The 22,330-nt window shown below is 39.4% G+C and overlaps 1 protein-coding gene across 1 annotated transcript in view; it reads left to right on the top strand.

The window, feature by feature from the left end:
• Positions 1-22,330, top strand: part of RANBP17 (RAN binding protein 17) — a 159,782-nt gene that overhangs the window by 105,217 nt on the left and 32,235 nt on the right. The window contains exons 20-23 of the mRNA XM_074603816.1: positions 2,342-2,430; positions 8,708-8,815; positions 11,477-11,559; positions 21,652-21,866. Of these exons, the coding sequence (XP_074459917.1) occupies positions 2,342-2,430; positions 8,708-8,815; positions 11,477-11,559; positions 21,652-21,866 (495 nt within the window). The remainder of the gene's footprint in view (positions 1-2,341; positions 2,431-8,707; positions 8,816-11,476; positions 11,560-21,651; positions 21,867-22,330) is intronic.

Genomic DNA, 22,330 nt, shown 5'->3' with positions numbered 1-22,330 from the left:
TCCTATGAGAGTTTAAAGATATTTTTACCAGTGACTTAAATGGATGAGGATTTATCTCAGGATTCCGTAGGCTATTATATGGGCTGTTCGGACATTGCCAACCGTAGGCAGTGTTAGTTTATAAAGTTGAGTTCCAGTGGATAATACCTGAACCGCTCAGTTTGCTGGGATTTCACAGGCCAAGAATATTATGGTGCCTTGTAGATTGAGGTCATTTCTTAAGAGTAGTGTGGTTGATGCTATGGGCTTTTTAATAACAATACCTGCATTTAAAGAATAGAAAAGCAAGAAATGTAGTTTATGTAGTAGTTGTTCTCCTTTCTTTGGAATTCAAGGCCAAATGATGTCCGAAGTTGCCTGGTGTTGGTGTAAATTCCCAGAAATCTGGGACCATGGTTTAAAGAAAAGTCGCACATCTACTTTTATTAATAGTTTTTAAGGTCTTACAACCAAACTGTTTCTCAAATAATTTTGCAAAAGAGTGTTTTCTTAGAACCGTTTTTGTGTTTTGTTTTGTTTTGTTTTTTATAAAGGCAGAGTAAGTGTGATGGAGGGATATGGGTTTGGCTGGTTGTCCTTCCCTAATCCATGTTCCAAGCCCCAGTAAGATGGTGAGCTCTTTCCCTCCCAGCACATCCTCAAACAAAGGCAAGTTCCCGACTTGCCAGGGGCTGGAATTCCCCTTCTTTCCTGCTCCAGCCTGTCCTTTGTGCTGGCTTGTTCATCTCCCTTTTGTGCCCGGAATGGACAAAGGAACCAAAATCAATCGGGAAGATTTCTGCTTCCTTGTACATATTGTTGCATCTCTGTATCCCTTCAGAAAGAACTATAAAGTGTTACTGCCGAGTTCCTTTCGTTCTCTTTTGGCCACCATGTCTGCTAACCCGTTATTTTCTGCATGGACAAAACAGCACACAAAGTGTGAAAATACAGATGCATATAAAGTTACAATTTCATATTGCATCTTCTCAGTATTGAACACTTCCTCTCCAGTGATTTCAGAGTCCCATTAAAGTTAATGAGAGTTGAGACCTCTCGGCATCTTGCAAGTTCAGGCCTTTTCGACGCGCAACAGAAAGGAAATGCGAATATTAAAATACTCCTGGCAACCTCACCGACAGTTCGTAGAGACCTCGGTTTATGCTTGGATAAATCTCTGTGCGTGTGCCACCCAGGTCAGCTGGACTGCCGGGGCCGTATGCGAAAAGTAGAAATCAGCCCGTGTGTAAGGTGACATTTAGCGGTTTAACAGGGCATCAGCCGTAATTTGCTCTTTATATCAGCAAGTAAAAATTAATATGTGAATCTTACCTCTTGTATTTCTCAACGCTGTAAGTATTACAGTGTTAGCACCAAGTGGTACGTTATTATAAACTCTGGTTTTAAAGAGAGAAATCCTTACTGGGTTTTTTGCCATGCTTCTATGATTATTTTTTTTTTTTTACCAGACTTTGCAGTCCTGTGGTCTTTTATTATGAAAAAAAAAAAAGTACAACTCCCATCTGCAACACTTGGATAAAATTTATTAAAACTACTTAATTATTGAAAAATATTATTTATGTCTAAGTAAATTGCAAAGTTTGTTTCTATTGTTAAAATATTTTTTCATTCACTAGGGTTTCTTATTGATGTCTATTAATTATCTTGAAAACATCCCCTAAGTAGGGGCTAATTATCTATGCATAAAATGTGGTCTGCATTTCGGCTGGAAGGATTCTGAAGCCACGCTTCAGTCATTAAAGGGGAAAAAAAAAAAATGCTGCTCAGAACTAATGTTAATACAGGTATAGAGATTTGCGTGGTCTTCCGTAAACACAAAAGTTGCTTTCTGAAGAAATCTAACTTGGGAAAATACTTTTTTTTAAAAAAAGAACAAAAGATACGTTAAAATAACAGTACAGTGAGAATCTCAGTGCAACCTTAATTGTAGCTGGTTACGAGTATCACTTAGTCTTATGCCTCATTCAAAGTATTACAAGCTTAAATTAACATTTTATTGTTATTGTTACTTTAAATATATTAATACAGGAAGCACTTTTAAACTTCAATACACAGGATTCATATATTATGTTTTAATTTGCATTATTTATTCGGGTAGCATATAGAATAATCAAAAGCATTTCCTAGTGTTATCACTATAAAACTTGTGGAAAATCTTGTTTGTTCAAAGAATCTTTGTGGGTTTTGATTAAAAAAAAAAAAAAGAGAGAAAGAAAGATCTGAGCGAGACATTTAAACTAATGAATCAAAATCAGATATGTGGTCATTATTGGCTGATTATTACTCCATCTGCTCTGCGCTAACGTGAAAATCAATTACTGTGTCTCTTTCCCACTGGCAGCGTATGTTGATGGGGCTGGCGAGGGATCTTCGCGGGATCGCCTTTGCGCTGAACACAAAGACCAGCTACACCATGCTGTTCCACTGGATGTATCCTTATTACGCTGTGACAATACCAGCTCTGTGCACAGAGGGGTACCAGGCCCCTTGCATTAGTTTAATAGTGCGGCACAGTGGGGAAGAGGAAACAAAGCTAAATGAACTAATGTGTAATCAGCTAAAATTACAGCACAATGGCAACCATGCAGTTAACTGGGAAGGACCAGGGAGAGAGAGGTCACTTTTTTGTTGTGTCACACTACTCGGCGAGAAAACCTATCCAAGTGCTTTTCTTCCCTTCATAAATCCCTAATGTTTTCATAAAAAAAAAAAAAAAAAAAAAGCTGCATCTTTAACTGCAAACACAATGTACCTACATTTGGTTTAACATCGAAAGTGCTTAAAAAATACTATACAAGTGCTATCTGGGGAGATTTCTCTCTCTGGTATGAATCATGTCTTTAATTTAGTCAGTTACTTTCTATTTATGTCAACTCTATTAATATCGCAACACCTGCAGTCTTCTTGATCCAGAAGAAAATGGACATCTGCAAACAAAATTATCATCTTTAGGCTGTAGTTTCCTTCAATAAGTAATGATAATGGAACTCTATTTGCTTTAAATATTGTATACATTTTTAAGCCGACAAACACAATAATACTCATGGGTATTTTCTTAATACTATAGAAAAATGTTTTGTATTTCTATAAATACAGTAGCTGTAATTCTCTCTTCACAATCATATTAGTAACAAACTGCTGAAATACACAGTGAAGCAGCTATGAAAATATTTGGTTTATAATTTAGATCCCTCGAAGCTATGGAAGTTAATTATGTATTTGTTTTGTGGACAGAAAAAAAATAACATTCAAATACAATCGCATGCTTTACTAGAAATCAAGCTTTTTAAAAATATTTTTATTTTAAGTAAATAATAAAACCCTACTGCTCACTAATAACCTTCCTGGTTAAGAAAGAGGGATGTGTCGATGTAGAATTGCAACGAGGAAATGAGCCTTTGAGGATTGAAAAGCTGTACGGCAGAGCCTGGTGGGATCTGGTAGATGTCCTTGTGTGGTGGGCAGTAGGGTCCTGGTGCCCATGCAGATAAAAACCCTATTTGAGACCTTCACAGGCCTGCAGTGATTCTGGCCGCGTGCAGGGTCAGCGTGCAGAAAGTAAGCCCAAAACATAAAGCAGTATAATCTTTATTTCTCTTAAAATCAGTGGAAAGCATCCCTTCATTTCATTTTTAGAGGACTGGAGGAAAAAAAAAACAACAAAAAACCCCCCCCACAAACTGCTGAAGCCAGACTGTGAATTAGCATCTCATTTTCTAGTGGGCACCATTGGGTACGTTTAACTTCGTTAGTACTGTTTGTGCTTGTGTTCCCCTGAAACTTAATAATAAAAGCAGAAAGATATGTAAAAGCAGCTCAGCGCTGCTTCCATTTCAGATTGTTTTAACTTGGTTTTTCCTGGTGCGGTGTCATGCTCTTCTCCTGTGCAGAACTGCAAATCTCCAGCTGTAAGAGGAGGGAGAAGAGAGATTTACTCCTCTCCATTTGAAAGAGATGGATTCATCCGTGGAGGTGTTTCTTTATACAAGGATCCAGGATATATAATCCTGGGGACCCTTTCCTGATTATTTTTTTTTTTAACTAATTTATTCCTTCCAGTTTACGAATTAAGTTTATTTCAAATCAATAAAAACAGCCTCCAACTTTTGGATTTTGTTATTCTGCATGAACAATAAAAATAGACTGAAACGTAGCTTTGCGTGGGATTCAGAGCTCAGGCCTTCTCGGTTTCTTTTCCCTTGCACAGGTTCAAATTTTTATTTTTCCTCCTCACCCTTGGCTGTGAAGGATAAGTGCGTGCTTCGGTTCAGGGGATTTCACCTCCTTTGGCTGAGCCCGGCTTCATCCAGGTATCGATCCCAAGCATTAGAGCAGAATAAGCTGCTGTTATCACAACTCCTGGTTACCGTATATAAAGACAGAAATGTAAACGGGAGGAAAAGGGAAGGTCAAATGCCAGTTTTATCACAAAAGTTTAAATATCTTCGGATCAACACATTTCTTTTGTAATTTCAAATATATCATCAGAAAATGGTTTTAATAGCAAAGAAAAGCTGTTTTCCAAACAGATTTTATTCTGTTACGTTTGAAGCCCTATTATTTCAATACTGAAAATGGCACATACAGAATATTAGCCAAAATAAATCTGAGTTACTTGCATTTCTTCAATAAATAAACGATACAAAGAGGCAAGGGATAAAGGGCTAAGCTTTTCATATACCATAAACTGATGTTTATTCTCTATTGAAAACTGTCAGATATAGTCACTTGTATATTGCTGGTAGGAGAATGTATTGATGAACTTTCCAAGGGATTGCGGGAAATATTTTGGTTCTAAGCCCTGTCCGTAACACAACAAATGACGCTTGGTAATCTCTCACCTGAGAGATTCTTCTGGTTTTTTCTGATCGCAACATTTAGGATTTAAGTTTTGTCCAGTAGATGGCAAAAATGAGCAGAAATAATTTCTTTTAAGTCCTTTTGGTCCAGGGAGGGGAGAAGCAGGGGGGGAGGCACGGGGGACACCGTCGTATCTTGTATTTTACCATTACGCTTGAGTCATTAGGATCCTGGTTTAGAGGTGAATCGTCAGGTATGCTGAAGCTGCGCTGGATTGCCAAATAGGGCTGTTTTGTAGCAGGCTTGCTTATACTAATTGAGTTTCTCGAGCAAATCAGGCTCCTTGGAAAAAGGCCAAAGGCTTTTCATAATTGTATTGACAAGAAAATGAATATGATAAATGGTGTTCATTCAGCTGAGACAAGATTTATAGTTTTCCTCTGGCAAGGGATGAAGAGAAAATACTTATAATAATAGTAAAATTTGTTTTAAAGTTGCATTAGGTGATCTCTCAAAAGACTTCATTAAAATATTTCCAAATATTTTAAGCAGCTCCAAGTGTTATGTATAGCATCTTCCCAAAGCATCCGGTAATGGAAGATGAAGAAAAACATCGCACAAACAAACAAAACAAAACAAAAACCTGAAACCCTGGATATGAAAGTCATTTATTCTTCCTGAAATATTGATATGTCAAGCTGTCAATGACGATTCCAGTACCAGAGCTTTGGAAAGTTTATTTGCCTTTTGTATTCCGAACGTGTGGCCTCTGTAATTTGTAGGTCAGTCCTGGACGCACAGGTGTGGCCTGAAAAAAAAAAAAAATGGTATGCCAATAGGAGCAGCATCAAAACCTGGTTTTTCTTACCAGTGACGGTTCTCCTTAGGTATTTCATTCTGCTGTTTACTTGAAGACTGCCTGGGTAAGACACTGAATGTTTAATCTGTTTTCCCCCATAGTAATATCAGGCTGTAGTCTCCGGCCCTTGGTCTCGCAGTCGGCTACGTCCACGGAGATTCAGTTGTGAGTTCAGGGCAATACCCACTTTTTTCGTACTTTCATTTAGTGTTTCTTACAGTTAGGTGGTAACCCATAGGCAATTTCTCCTGCGTTCCTCCCGGTTGATTCTCAGTAGTTAATGACTTCTGTTGTCAGTAAAAGAAAAAGGTTGCAATAAGGAAATGGGTTGCAAGAATAAAATTATTAGGTTGACTCAGAGCTGCAGTCAGCTAGATAGCATGTAGAGAGTATATGCGTGAGTGCATGGAATGGGCTGCCTATATAAAAATATCTATGTGTCTAGAGACGTAGACGCTAAGTTTATGGAAAAGTGTTCTGCCATTGAGATGTTTTATCTAATGGTCATTTAAAAGTTCCAATTCACCGAGATATTCAGATATCGGATTGTATGCAGCTTCAGATGTGGATGACTAGAACAAGCAAAACAACCTTTTCACCACACTAGCATTGTTACGTATTTATCCAAATTCGCATCGCATTTCTTAACAAAGTAATACCACGTGCAGCAATAAGATGGCTGTTAAAAATGATTCTATTTTTGAAGAATTAGATTTTGAAGTTTATATGTTTTAAGGGTTCACAATTAGGGACAAACTTGAGAGAGCCAAACAAACAGCTGTAGAGACTGAAATTTCCTGATCACAAGAGAAAAGGAGAATGCATTTTCTCATGAAACAAGGCTGCCTGATCGGTAATCTGCTTGTAATAGCTGTTATTGCCAGTTGCATTGATTCAAACCCCACTGTCATTTTTTGCAGTTTGAATTCCTTTGAGCTTGAATTGACTGGTCCGGTTAAGTTCATGACTTCAGATTCCTTGAAGCTTGTGGTTAAAAACACTTAAAAATAATAATATATTTAAAACCAATTTATTCCAGTTTATCGGATTTAGAAAAGAAATAATAAATTGGCGAAGCCTTTCCGTTGACCCTAGCTTTTATAAAATTTGCCTATAGTTTCCAGTCTTTCCTTGTCAATGAATATGGACTCAGTGCTTAAGGTTTTGAATGAAGATAGATAATCAGATTGGATGTATTAGCAGCCTTCGACACTGATGACTTGCATTTGGCTGTCAAGTTACTTTCTTCTCCATGAAATCTGAAAAGGCAATTGTTTTCTACCCCATGGAGTTCCACCGTGGGGCTTTGCAGCCTTGCACAATCTCCCATATGTGGGGCTACGAGGAAGGCTAAGGAAGAGACTTGACTTAGGGTTGTTGATAACCCTAGGGTAATTAATAGCACGGCTCAGTTCTGTACCTTGTGTGACATCTGCTGCATCTGGGGAATAGTGGCCACCTCTGTTGGGAGTGAGCTGGGTTGGAAGTCCGCCTCGGAAAAAATGGAACTGGCATCAGTGAGTTGTTACGGGTATGAGATGGCATGAACCATCTATGCCCTTTGAGGATATTTCAGATAAGCGAGACTTCAATTTAAATCCCAGTTTATTACTGGATAACTCTTCATGGTACGTTTAACTCTAGTTTGTTGGATTTAAAATGTAAGGAATGCCACACAGGAGCACGAAGCAAGGCCTAAAAGTGTATTTCCCATGTCAGCCGCTGTATATATTTAATGCCTGCAGTGCCTCAAGCAGCTGGCAGCAAAAATGCACAAGTTTTTAGGTGCCTCTGACAGACAGCAGTAGCCAGAGCGCATTCCGTCGGTCTGCTCAGTGCCGTTGTCCCGCAGCGGGGCTAGGGCTGATGGCTTCAGCCTCCACCAGAGCTATAGCCAACCGAGCCGTCACTCTGGCTACGTGTCCTAGAAGCACGTAAACCTTCATGTATTCCAGACTTCTTTTTCACGATCCCATGTTGAGTGCTTGGCCTGGATTCTACTTTGTAAGATTCACGGCGGTTGCCTTTATTGTCTGAGTAGGCAATAGTATTTTCCTAAGAACAGTTGCTATTTCTCGCGTGGTTAAATAAAGCAGAATTATATGACATGAAACAAAGTTAAAAATGAAAAATATTATTAAACAAGACCATTGACGAGATTAACTAGATCATGTTTTAATAGCAAATTGTACAGTTAAAATCCCTTGATTCAATATAAAAAAAACCTGTTTAATTCTTTGCCATTCAAGCTGTGCTACCTCATTTCCATTTACCAATGCGCATTCTTATCCAAATAAACTCTTTTTTTCCAGCATATTGGGAAAACTGTGGGTCAGCTTTCTATCACATTGTTGCATAAAATACCTTGATACAGTCAGTGACTCAAGATTTTTTTTTTTTAAGTTACCTAGCAGAGTCTGCTAAACTTATTTTTCTCTCTGTATTGCGTTCTTTTAAATCCTGCTTTAAAAGCCTGGATCTCTCTTGGGTGCTGCTGAGCACACAGCTCTCCTGAAGGAGTTCTCAGAAATCGTAACTTTGCTGGTCTCCCCCGCACACAGTTTGCCTGAATTCTCTTCTTGAGTGCTCTGGAAACAACTTCATACAATCAAATTGTTCTCAACCATTTATGTTTCAAATATATTATATATGAGGCGGCACTGAAATTTGAGGGCCAGATTTTGCTAATCTGTAAATTTGTGTTGTTTTTAAATTAAATTACCATTTGCGACTTAGGCCATTCATTAAAAATCCGAGATAACTTTATATATGTGCTTACAGGTTAGCTTCACATATACAAGCCGCTTTCCTTTTCCTTCATTACAGCTCTGGTATGTTGTTTCCCACTTAACCATTAATGTTTCCAAAGGATTTTGGATTCTAAGTGGAGACTTGCTTAAATGTACAGGTTCAGGCAGTGCCTCTGTCAGGATGAGCTGTGGGGTCTCTGTCTGGCCCACCCCTCTAACGCTGCAGCACGGTTTTAGGGGAAGTTGTTTCCCAAGATGTTGTTTGATGAGTGCACTCTCTTTAACTGCTTTGGTGAAGATACCCTGCCTACATTTCCGTTCTGCAACGAGCCGTGGAACTGTGGTACCGCGAACCTGCCTGTACAACCCCCATCTTGAAGCTGATGGCAGAATTCATGCAAAACAGGTAAGAAGCACATGAAATCTATGTAAGTGATGAATACTGCCGTGGTGCGCGTTCTGTGTTCCATCTTTCTATGTTTTGCTTGTCCTCACGACGGCTGACCTTGACTTCAAGACAGCTACTTTTGTATTTCGGAACAAAATTCGCAAGCAGGACCCAGCTTTCACTGTCATTGTGTTGTTTTACCAAAATGGTAGATGTTACAAAATTAAGGTAAGGATTAATTACAGGAATGTATATGAGAGACTACTGTGGTTTTATATTCAGTGTTAGTGGAAGTATATGCTTTAACTAGGGATAAATTACCGACTATAATTAAATATTGGAAAATTGTCTGCTGTCAAGATTTGCTGCAGGCTGAATTTTTGCCTTAAGCCAAGCAGCACACACATGTGCCTGTAAAACTCCCTTTGCAGTTTCTTCTGCAACTCAGCTCTTCCAGCCAAAACAGGGCAGAATGGTATCTAATACGGCAATATTTATAATCAGCACGTAGGTAACTTCTCCCACATCTAAAATCTTCTCTGCGGGCTAACTAAAAAAAGGCCTCACAATGATTCCGGGAGGTGATTTCAATACTTGACATTGCAGTAGTTAGGTTTTACCACCAGTAACAGAACAATTTATTTGGGGAAATTATCATTACACTTGGAAATATTTAGTGTACTGCCCAAAGGAAAAAAAGATTTTTAAATGAAAAATTGATAGTTAAAGTCTCTGTGCTGAGTATCTTCAAAGTAATTAAAAGTTTTCAGCAAAGCAGTGTGTGTTCTCATCGCTTCTCGTCTTGCCTTGCAAATCAAACTTTCAAGGAAAAAAGCTGAAATGTTTGAAGTTTGAAAAAAAAAAAAAAATACTTAGTTTAATCTAGTGGGAGGAAATTGGCGCCTTAAAGTTCAGACGTGGCTCCCGGTCAGACGCTGGTGTGTACGATGGGCGCTTAGTTCCTGGATGGCTGCACAAGCCTTACGGCAGGGTTCCCCCTTTCTTGGTTGTGTTGACTTAATGTGACTCCCTCTTTGGTTAGCGTAGGCTAATTACATCATTGATCCTGGTAGCAGTATAATAAATTGCTGGAAAAGTTTAACCTATTTTTTATTCATGGTGCAATGCACAAGCAGTATGCTCTCATAGTGCCGCAACTTTACTTCAAGGAGGAGATTGTTAAAGCGTAAGCACAGCACTCTAATAGCAGTAAACAAAAGCAAAGAGGAACTGGAACAATAAATCTTATGCAAGAGGCAGCTCTTCAAGCTACTTTCCATATTCATGTTATGCTTCTACCTATTGGTATTCAGAAAATCTGCCGTGTTCCCTTTAGAAAACATCACCTGGGATGGTGTTTTTTCCGGAGTTGTGTACTGCATTAGCTTTTACAGGTTGGAAGGCATCGTACAATATACTTTGACATGGTTAAAATGTGTTACAGGGTATCAGATTGTGCATTATGCTACTCTGGTGGCGTTGATCAGATGACGTGCTGGGTTTGGGTGTTTTACTTCTGCCAGCCGTTACCATTTTTTGCATATGAAAAGCACAGATGTTTTATATGAGGCACGTTTCATTCATTTATAAACACCCAGATTTACTCCAGAGTTTGCAGCGAAGGACCCTGCAAAGGGAGACTCGGACAACAAAAAATTGGACTTGCAGCAGAGAAGGATACCTCTGCTATCTGTGATAGGGGTGATACAAGGGCTCCACGCTTGATCAAAAATGGCCCAGGGGATACTCTGGTTCACGTCACTCAGCGATGGCTCGGTAACCTCCCCAGGGAAGTGCTGGATTCACCACCATTGGACACTTTTGAGATTCAGCTGGGCAGGGGGCTGGGCCATCTTGTCTAGACCATGCGTTTGCCGAGAAAGGTTGTACCAGATGATCCTTGAGGTCCCTTCCAACCTGGGATTCCGTGATTCTGTGGAATCATTACATGACTCCTTTCCCTTTCAGTCCAAATAAACACTAAGGGTAAGTTTTGCTGAAGTTACTTAGAAGCTTAAGACCTATATTGGAAGTTAACTTTTAGGCCTGAACTGGAAGTTAGGTTTCTTTATCCCAAAGACAAATGGGAAAGATGCAGCGTGGACTTTGGCAAGGGCTTTCTTGGGTTTCCAGATTGGGAACACACTGGTTCGTGTTGGTTTTGGTAATACTGTGCATCGGGGAGCCAACTTGGCGCAGTCGTCTTCAGGTCTGAATGTTCATAAAAAGCGTGTGTTGCAATTCACACTCGGAGGACTGGCGTGCAATTGCCACAGATCTGACGTAGCAGAATAACCAGTGGGGGATTCGTTTGGTTTTAAAAGCTATACAGATGCAAAAGCAGGGTAAAAGTTAGCCGAAGCACTGGGATTATGGAGCCTTTGTAGCCGCCTTCTGAACTGTGTATGGGCACAAGATGTTCACGGGTCACCGAAAGGTCTGTGTGTATTGTCGGATCACCTTTTTTGGTTAAAATTGTTCTCTCTTTTGTCAAAGGATTGTTTCTTCGGCAACATATGGAGATAACTAGAGATAACATATCATTGGACTGAAAGCTAGAATTAGTTTATCAAATAATTGTCCCTTGTAATCAGGCAATGTTTTTTTTGTTTTAGGAATGAATCCATTGCAGTTTTCTGCTTCGATGACCATCTGAATATTTTTGCTGTTATTTTTTAGATCGCAACGTTTAAATTTTGATGTATCATCTCCAAATGGAATTCTTCTCTTCAGAGAAGCTAGTAAAATGATTTGTACCTATGGTAGGTATTCATTCACGTTTCCTCTGCAGTGTAATCCTTTGCCTGACTGGTGATACGCAAATCCCGTTAGTTCATATTGCTGAGCACCGATGGGTTTGTGGAGTCGGTAGCGGGACGGTAATGCGGCACAGCCAGTGCCAGCCCTCTGCAAAGCGCAGAGCTTACGTGGCAGATGTGTGGAGCTCATCGACTTTCAGAGATGAGGGTCCGTTCAGGTAGCGTGGTCGCTTGTATCGCTTTTTTAACTCGAACGCCAGTCTTCTGGCAACTAAATATATTTCAGCAAAGATAGAAATACTCATGAGGTGTTTGATCGAGGCTACTGATTGATAGGTGTGGGTTGGTTTTATGGATTCAAATTATATTCCGGCAGTTCCAAAACATAATAGGACCATAACAGCTTTACCCTAGAGCGCTGTTAAAAGTGTTTATAATAAGTTGCTCCATTTTACTACTCCCACTCCTGCATGCAACTGCAACAGGTCTTTGACACCGGCAGTTTATATTACACTGCAACTAATTTTGTAGCTTACAATTTTGCTTTCTAAATATTTGAAAGGAACATTACCAAGTTTTTGTAGAGCAACCTCATTTGTACGTTGCGTAAACAGGAAGAGCCATAAATGTCCTGTTACTTTTAAAGAAATAAAACTGGTGCATTTAACTGCCTTCAAGTTGCTTTTCGGATCTGGAAACTGTGTGTTACATGACTGTATAAAAAAAAATTCAAATGTCATTTTGCATTTGATCTGTAGGGCATGGAAACAGTATATGCAGATTGAATATAGCGTTTACTTATGATGGAAAAAATTGCATCCAAGTAACTCTCGCTTCTTGCAAAGTCATTTTTCTGTTTCTTTTTCAAATACGGAAAGTACACAGTAAGCTAGCACGTTTTTTCGGCTGTGTTCTTAAGCAAACTTGTTAGAAAAATTAACAAAAGGGAAATAAGGTTTTCCATTTATGAAAAGATACAAGGTAAATTTTTAGATTTTCCTACTCAATTTCTGTTAGCCTTTGTACTTAGCTGCTGTAAGCTTTCTTTTGGTGATTTAAAAAAAATAATCAAGTGTAGTCATGATGCTGCTTCAACCCTACTTATCTTATGGTACCGATTCCATTGCAGTTATATTTTCCCGTTTAATTTTTTAGATCGAATTTTTAATTTAATCAGCCTTTACCGTCCTCTCTGCATTTATGAAAAACATACCGTATTATTGGGCATCCATCCATCTCAGTTGTTGGCATCAAGTTTCTGAACCTTGCTGAGTGAACCACACTAGCTGGTTTCACCCTGCTTCGTTCCTAATTCATGCCTGAAAAACACTCTATGAAGAAACCTTTTCTTTCAAGTGCAGCTTTCGTGGTGTGTGTGTGATGTTGATAAAATTCTCAGCCCTAAAATATTGGTAGCTCTTGCACATAAGGACCAGACAACGTTTTCTGTCTCGTGCTAGAATTGAATTGTGCAACGTAAAAGGAAATTTCAGGACAGTGTGGATTTAAGATTTAAAACTAAGCAGTGGAGCTGTAGTGCCTGTTGAAGCCTGTGCTCAAACACATGTTGCCCTCTTTGTTAAATTATGTGGAAGATACTTAAGGATGTGTGGCATCTGTCTGGAGACGCGTGCCATAGAAAGAAGTGAAATGACCGTAAGAGCTTTCTCTCACGCTTCTCTTTTGTGTCTTTCATAACTGTTTTCCTATGGAGGGATGAGATTTTACTCGGCACAGGTTTAAGAGGAGGACTGTTCTTAATGTCCTCCAAAAGAAAAGTTTAAAATCACCTAGCAACTAAAAGTGGAGGAAAGACGTAGATGTGGGAGGAAGCCTCCACTCTATGTATGTATGTATTTTTTTTTCATTTTGATTTTAAAACACATTCATATTATCATCAGTGTCTGAAAGGGTCCCATCAGTGATCTTTCCACTACGTAGGTGTGACATTTAGAGGAATTATTTAAGTTTTCTTTTCCATGAGTGATTGCTAGCATTTATTCCGGGACTGGACTCAGTGCGAAGTCAACGTGAAAGACCTCCCAGTACAGTGGGCTAAATTGGCCGCTTGGAGCGGAGATGTCAAATAACCCAGCTGGCTCCACGCTGGCACAGATGGGCAGCACTGGCCGGCCCATCGCCAGGGCTCAGCTGCGGGCGCTCTGATAAACAGCCCACATTAGCCCTGTTGCAAACCGCTACAGCTATTGCTGAAGCGGTCACTAGCTTACACTCTGGGAGGGTTTTACTGCCCACTGTAAGTATTTGAAGTTACTACAATTAACCAGTTTTGGATAATTGCGGTTAACATTTTTAGCTTTTATCACCAATTACTAGTTTGTGAGATTTCCTTTCCGGTGTACAGAAAGACATAACTCTTCTGGAAATATGTTGTAAGGATTCATTACTTTAGTTATGTGTGATCTTTTGAACATACAAATTCCTATACAAATATTGATATTAAAGGATTTTACATCAGTTCCAAGCTCCTTCCTGAAAATCTTAATAATTGTGCTTTTAAGGAAAACTTTAATGCATAATACTCTATGACTTTTCTTTTAAGCCTGTTTGTCTTTTAAGCATAAGTAATCTTGGCGGACATCTGGGGAAAAATACAGAAGTAAACCAAGTGATCATGGTAAAATTCACTTTGGTGTTCTTGAGCAATGTTTCCAGCCCCACATTCTGAAAAACTGTGTGATTCAGTTAAAAGAATGAATACGTACATGCCTTGTAATCCTTGGGTTCAGTTCTCAGGTTTTCTGCTCTACCGTTACTGCAAGTAACTTAAAATTCTGAACGTGGTTGAGATTCTCACATTCAGCGTGATTTTATGGCTGAAGCGTTAGAGAAGAAAATAGAAGATACCCAGTAAATGTCAAGAGATGACAACAGACAGTATATGCTCATTTATGTTGCCAACTTGGCCAAACCTCTTGTCTATGCCCGTAGCTTGTAGTTGGCTCCTCTAAGTTGATCAAAAAGACACTTGAAACTGAAGATAGATTTAATTGAAATCCCTACTATAATAGCTGCCTTTTTTTAAACTTGAGAGAAATACAAATTGCTGATGTGAGACGGGGGAAAAGTAGAACCAAACATCTTTCTTTCATCACGCTGTCCTGGTGGGAGGATCCTTCCTTTCAGTCTGGGCTTTGGTTAATCCATTGGCCGAGGGGGTTGCCATAAACTCCACCCAAACTCCTCTCATCCCTGAGATGTTCTTCTTTCCATCACCTGGAGACCTGGCCATGTTGGTTCCTCTTGGCAATCCCTGTCTGAACAGCAGGCTCCCAGCTCTGCTCGCTGCCTCTTGCCTCTCCTCCTTGCCCTGCCCTGGGCAGAGAGAGGTTCCATCCATGGCTCAGTAGCCCTCCAGGGAAAGGCTCGGTCCCTCTCCTACAGACCGCGTAGCCTGGCCTGGTTGCTCTTCTTACAAGGATATAACGTACAAACAATAAATGAAAATATGTCTAAATTGCATTGTACTTCCATTGTTAAGTGAAATTCAAATTTATCATAGAATTGCCTAGGTTGGAAGGGAACTTTCAGATCACCGAGTCCAACCATCAGCCTAACTCAGACAAAACCCACCACTAACCCGTGTCCCTCAGCACCACGTCTGCCGGTCTTTTAAATACCTTCAGGGATGGTGACTCAACCACTTCCCTGGGCAGCCTGTTCCAATGCTTGATAACCCTTTCAGCGTAAAAAAACCTTCCTGAAAGCCAATCTAAACCTCCCCTGGCACACCTTGAGGCCATTTGTTTTAGAACAGGATTTTTCCTTCTTTTCTCTCACACGTAACGATATATAGAAAATGCTCGTATAAGTATTATTTTCAGAAATTTCACCTGCACCAAATTAAATGCGAAAATTTTCAGTTATGGCTTAGGTCCACTGGGAATCTTCTTGCTATATAAGTCTATAGGTACATGAAAATGTGATCTGAAATATATCTCTGGCCTGTCAACACTTAGGCAAGGAATTAGTACCTGAAACGAGGTGGCATCAGGTGATCCTTCTCACCAACATCAGAGCACAGCGCACTGGTGATTATTGACATAATGTTGATTTTTCCGAAGTCCTGCACTGACCAAAGCAGTTTGGGGTAACACACGCTTTGCAGATCTGGCCTTCTTCAGGCGATGAAAATCATCTGGACTTTATATGGGGATTTGTTTTTTGTAAACCCTGTGTGGTTGTTCACATGGGAATGACTTTGAAACAAGCATTTGGTAACCCAGCATGTCGCGTTCTTTCCATCTTCAATTTTGCCAACGTTTGTGATGCCCGTTTATGTCCGAGCGGTACCCACACTTCCTAGCTGTATGTACCGCAAGGTCTGTGCTTGGGCTGAAAACAAACGGGGGAAGGAGAGGGTTGAACTGTGTTACTGGGATGTGAAGGTATGGGAACACTTGTGAGTCTGGATGCGGAAATCTCTTTAATTCTAGACTAAAGCATATACTCTCTTCTCCTCTAGGCTGGCATATAGTGATTTCCTATGTTTGAGTGCAAAGCGGAGAAAAAATCCCAAATAGCTATTTTTAACATAAGCTAAACACCTTCAGTTGTCAGTGAATAAAATTAAAAGTAGGAATTCTTTGTAGTTTTGAAAAGTAGCGCATCAGCGAGTGTTTAATTCGGCTTAACAGCTCCAGCTTTGCGATTAGGGTAGTACTGGTGCGTCCTGTCCTGCTCATTTATCACTGATACCGATCCAGCGCTGAAGACAATTCGGAGATGTCTTTACAAATGCTATATGTTCAAAAGATGTAAAGCCTGGCGTAGGATGCAAAAAGCACTTAAATAGTCAATTATCCTCGTTAGGGCTCTGCAGCTGCTTGGCAAGGGGTGTTGTGTCTTGTCCATTATGGCTAGAGCCAGTCTGAGTGAGCGAGTGATTTAAAATAAACAACTGAGAGGAGAAAATTGAAAGGAGTTGGAATAGTATCGCTCGCCATTCTTCATCCCCAATATATTTCACTTTTAATTCTGTATGTACAAGTCTCCTTACTATGTGTTTTTGAACTCCCAGTTGTACAGGAATGATGTTTCAGTGCATCTTGGGACCATCTATTTTTGTTCTGTGGTTTCTTTACATTTTAGTAAACCTCTTCTCTTTCATTATAGGAGACTGACATAAAAATGATATTTTCAATATGCTGTTTTTATTTATCTACATTCTGTCATGATATACTTTGATGTAAGTTTTTAATTTTGCTTCAGCTTTCAGCTGTTGTAGCAGTTACTGCTCAAGGTCAGGGATGAGGTTAGCCACAGTAGCACAAAACAATTTCCTCTCCTCACAGCCCAGGTAGCATTTGGATGTGGATTAAATTTTACCACATTTTCCAGTAGCCAGACACAATTATTTCTAATGAGCTTTAAATTGCTTCCAGAACATGTATTTCAAAACTTAGCGTGGTAATCCATTCGGTGCCGGCAACTTCATAAGATAACGGTTCTTCCTCAAAATTTTGGAGAAAGCGATTCTTGCTGTATAACAGGTATTTCTAGTCAGCAGCTTGGCTTAAAAGCAGAGAGCTCACTGCTCTCGGTTGCCGTTGCTCTGCCCTCCTCTCTTTTGCGATAGTGGTTCCAAAATGTATTGCTCTTCATTACTGACTCAGATTTCATAATCAGGTTTTTTTGGCAATTTTTTTCTTGGTGCTATGCATGCTCGTTGTGCTGATTCGAGAGGTTTTATGCATGGTTTGTTGTTGTGGAAGCTTTTAAAAAAAAATAAAAGAAAAGATCAGGTTTTGAAGCTAACTCTCATCTTTATGATTCATGTTTGCCTTTCTTTTTCTATATATGGCCACTTCTTTATACTGCCCTAGCATTCCGAATGCCTGGAAAGCATACATTCAAAACCATCTTTATGGGGCAGTGGTGAATAATAAAAATAGGAAAGGGGAAAAGGCAAAAAACACTTTTTCTCTATAAATGTGATAAATTTTCACGACCTTTGTTTAATCTCACCAAAGTCTTTTTTTATCTCCATCTAATTCACACACGTTAGAATATGATTTATTTGTATTATTATAGGTAGCACTTATTGGACTGAAATCTAGAACAAGCCCTGCTTAAATGAAACGCAGCCATAAGGAAATCATTTTTGTATTATAGCTTCTACTGTAAAAGCAATTAAGGAGGAGAGCTGAAAGGGAAGCTGCCTGTCCTGACGTGCTCCCGCATCCAGGAGGGAGCGAGGGAACGAGCTGCACGCAGAGCTCCGGTGCCTATTGCCGGCGGGATTCCGAGGCACGGTTCTGCTATCCTCGGTCACAGCATCCCGGTTTGGGTTTTTAACTCGCCTTGTGTCCCCCCTCTGCATACACACACGTCTGTCTTCCAGCTCCTTTGTTTACGTACCTAAGGAATCTGTGGGTAATGAAATTCTTACATTTTCAGGCTTCAATTAAAGCCCTTATTTCCTAGCTAACAGTTTTGCCCAGTGTCTTTAAAAATCCTTTTCTTATTCCCGTCGGAATTTTTTATCCGCCTCTGAGGCTCAGAGGGTTTGTAATTTTTGTAAGTGACGTTGCTGTCAAATGCAGGGCAAAAAGTTGTATTGCAGGAAATTATTGAGAATTTTCAAAGTCGGTATATTTTAAGATTGTGCGATCCAGTTTCTCCCGCATTAAGCAGAAATTTGTGCAAGTTGGATTTTTTCATTTGTGTTTTTTTTTTTTTTTTAACTCAGCAGGAACACTGATTAGTCTACACAGAATTTTCATTTTGACAGGAGCCGTGAATTTTAAGCACAATTTTGAAATTCAGCATGTCGAAGGTCACTTTTATGTTGATTTAATTTCTTTAAAATTGTTTCTTTTAACAATAGGAGTTTATAAAATTGTATTTTGGTCCTCCACTACAGGGATTATAAATGTAAGCGTATCCTCAGTAGCTGAGGAGTTGTTCTTGACCTGATTCCAAGTACCTCGGTAAATTAGTTTATGTTCAGTAGTATCCATGGTGTGTAAAAATATTCCCCTGAAGCTCCTGCTAAATGTTACAAGTAGATCATTCTTTTTTTATCTAGTCAGGCATAGCACCATACTTCATATTTTTTTCAGTAACTAATGCTAAAACACTGGTCTTTGTTCTAGCATCCCCTGAATCATAGGCTGATGGCTTGGGGCGTTGGTAACAGGCGCTGCGTGGTCTTTCACCTCGGCTGCTAATTTGAAATCAGCGGTTCCCACTCTTAGGCCCTTTTAAAATGAGTCCATGAACACACAGCGGTTCTCTGTGGACTCTGCCCACTTGCAAAAAGCAGCTTTTAATCTTGCGCTGGACCCAGATTCTTCTCGGGGTTTTCATTAGAAGGGATAGTACTGAACGCCTCTTCTGCCGTGCCCACCCAGGGGGAGGCGACAGGGCTTGTGCCTTCCTGCAGTGAATGCTTTATGCTGTCAATGGATGGAAAGTTTTAATTATAAGGGTGATATTTATTTTTTTTTTGTTAAGTAATAAAAATGATAGATCGACACTAGTGGATACCTCCTAGAACTCATGTTCCCAGGCTAAGGGATTCCTAGGGTTTTTTCAGCTTCTCTGCTCATCATTCTGTTTTTTCCATCGGCTTCCAATTAATTTCCATATTAAGTACATAATTGCCATGTTGACAACTACTAAGCTCTTTTCCATCTGTTGTTGCGTATTACACCAAGTACGTCAAGGAGCTAGGATTTCACCAGGTTGTGCTCGGAGAGCTCAGCTATAAACTCAGGGCTGTTACTTTCTGGGATCCAGAACTTTGTCTTTGCTTATTTCTGATATATATTTCTGTTGTTATTTCAGCAGAGAATTTAATAGTGGAGGAGACCAGATGAGGTTAACTTACAGCACGCTTTAGCCCTAAGAGTTGTACACTGTTTACAAAGCGGCTTTCAAAAATGGTGTGCACCTTCCCACTTGATCTCACAGACAGAATTTTGTATTATTTTTTATTTCTCTTCCCCACCCCCTACCCTGAATTTGAAATTCACTGGTCTTCTCAGGAATTGGTCAGATCAGTAATCTTGTCAGAAAGATTAATGTTAATGAAGATGACCTGGCTGGGATATCTTAAATGGGGCACTGTAGTAAGCTAAGTGGAGTTTACCTTGAATTTTACGTAAATGCAAATTCTCAGTAGTGTAAAGTATTACAATAAATTAATATCCAGGTACACTAGAAGATGTTCTTCTGACTTGTTTTGGTTTTTGAAGAGGATCTTTTGGATACTGGTTGTTTTTAGCATAACAGAGATTTAACAACGTTTGGAATGAATTTCTATGCAGTAGCAGTCACTGGAATTGTACCTTCTTCCGCAGTTACGCTGTGTTCCTGACTACAGCGTTTGGGGTAGTAGAGGTGCTCGTGTGACTGTTTACGGTATCAAAACCATTCTGTAGTTTCATTGATAAATTTTTAATGTTTTTAATTAAGAGGGCTTGATTTTGATTGTAAGTGACCATCTTTCCTAGCTAAATATTTGATTCTTCTCCTACCTTCCGTAATTCTAGGGATGACATTCCCACCTCTTACAGACCCCAGTTACTACTTCTAAGCAATCCCTGATCGTACTCTCAGTCTTTTTTTGTAAATCTACTTTTCCTTTACAACCTGATGGATAAATTGCTTTGTACTTGCAAGAAGTGGTAAACAACGTTAATGTTTTAAACGATTAACTTAGGTCTTTTTCCCTCTTTGCATTAAGTGATATCAAGTGGGTGATCCTTTGATGCGTTGGGTGTTTAGAAACAAAAAACATGTTTTCCCCCTCATTTTTCTAATTATATGCTGTAAATCATATCAACTGATAACATCAAGAGAAAGAATTAAAATAAGGCAGGTATATGATCTGCAGGTGGAAATTTGCATGGGTAGAAAGGAGAGCTGCGTGGAGACAGACGCAGTTTAATCTTAGGCCTCAATGCGTATTGAACAATACTACACAATCTGTGAGGTCAGGCAAGTTTTTAGGGGCATTTTTTAATTGCCTATTATAAAAGCAAAAATTAGTTGTCATAACTACCTCTCTCAACTGGCAACATTTGGAATTTTGAGTAGTTAATGTCCAGTTTGCTTGTTGCTCCTTGGTCCAAGTTGTCGTCATAGCCATGACAGGTAGCTTAGACACTGAAAGCAAACAATCCAAGCATCTCTCTGTGGACTATTGTGCTTTTCTTTGTAGGAAAACTTAAAAAAAATGTACAGTTTTGTGTTATTTTCCTCTAGTTAAAATGACCAAGTTAAAATGATGAGTAGTAACAGAGTGAAGAGCTGGGTTTTGTGCAGGCCGAGGACAACATCAGATGGGGTCTTAATCTTGGCTGTGTTCGTTCTACTGTTCTATCTCACTTTCATTAATTACTTGGGGTTAAAAAAAATTTGTCATGAAGACTAACTAACTCTGGGGTGCTGTGAAGACAAGCATTAAATTATTACAAGATACTTAGAAAACTTGGTAATGAGGCCTTTGAATAATTAGGTTTGTACAGAGGATTGCAGCGGGATCTGTGCTGCTGCGCAGTGGATCCGAAAGTCGCTATTATCTGTTAATAGCAACAGCAAATATTTACAGTTAGCTGTTACTTTTACATTATAAACATGGATTTTAATTAAAAAGTCATTCCCATCTGTGACTGGCAAAATAGAGGCTTTTGTAATGGACATATTTGTTTTCTGAGGGATATATTTAGTGTGTGTGTACATCAGCAACCATCCCAAGAGACCGTCGTGGTAATGGATCAAAACCAGGTTTTGCTGCAGCACGAAAAACTGTAAAACCATGTGTTGCGGCTCCGTTCAGATTAAGGAATTCGTGCTGGTAGACCCAGTCGTGGTCTGGCTGTACATCGATGATGGGAATTCCGTAGCTTATATTTTAAATTTTGCATACTAATTCCTTGGTGGCTTTTAAGCTGCAGTCATGCTTACTTAACAGATCTTTTACATCAAATGCAGAAACAATTTTTCTTCCAAATAATAATGACAATAAAGACAAAAAATAAGTTTAGATAGTGCCATCAAAATATTTTAGATTTGCAGCTGCTCATATAAGTTTCTTTCTCTCTCTCTCTCTTTTTATGAAAACAGGTAATCAGATCCTCTCTCTTGGGACTTTGTCAAAAGATCAGGTTTATCCGTTGAAACTCAAGGGCATTTCCATCTGTTACTCTGCACTCAAATCTGCCTTATGTGGAAATTATGTCAGCTTTGGCGTCTTCAAGTTGTACGGGGACAACCACTTTGACAATGTACTTCAGGCCTTTGTCAAAATGCTGCTTTCAGTATCCCACAGTGACTTGCTAGTAAGCAATTACTCATCTTGGGAGTCTTTACGTGAAATATGAAATAACACCACCACAGGCTTTGTATTGTTCTAATGAGACAGAGGGATCTAGAACAGCTCAGATGCAGTTTTCAGTTCGATTACTTGAATGTGTTTATATAGTAACATCTCAAATACAGGTAAGCCCTGTGAAACAGGAGCTTTTCCAGAATTTTCACGAGGCTTGCCGTGAAAGAGAGAAATGCAAAATTCTGCTCCTTTCTGTCCTTGCGAACCCAGTTAAGTTGCCTGCATGCCCTGTAAAACATCCTCACGTATCCAGACACTCTGCAATTAGTTTCAATCTGTAAATTGTCACTGTGCATTCCCCATAAAATTTAACAATTTTGTTTTAAAGTACACCGTGTTCCCACTTCTCTGTGGGAAGACAACAGATCTTGTGCAATATCAGCCTAAATTTGAACTGTGACATTTTCTTCCAGA

The sequence above is a fragment of the Larus michahellis genome, chromosome 11, assembly GCF_964199755.1.
Source record: "Larus michahellis chromosome 11, bLarMic1.1, whole genome shotgun sequence".
Taxonomy (NCBI): Eukaryota; Metazoa; Chordata; class Aves; order Charadriiformes; family Laridae; genus Larus; species Larus michahellis.
The sequence above is the reverse complement of the archived record's forward strand: the minus strand, read 5'-3'. Positions and strand labels throughout refer to the sequence as shown.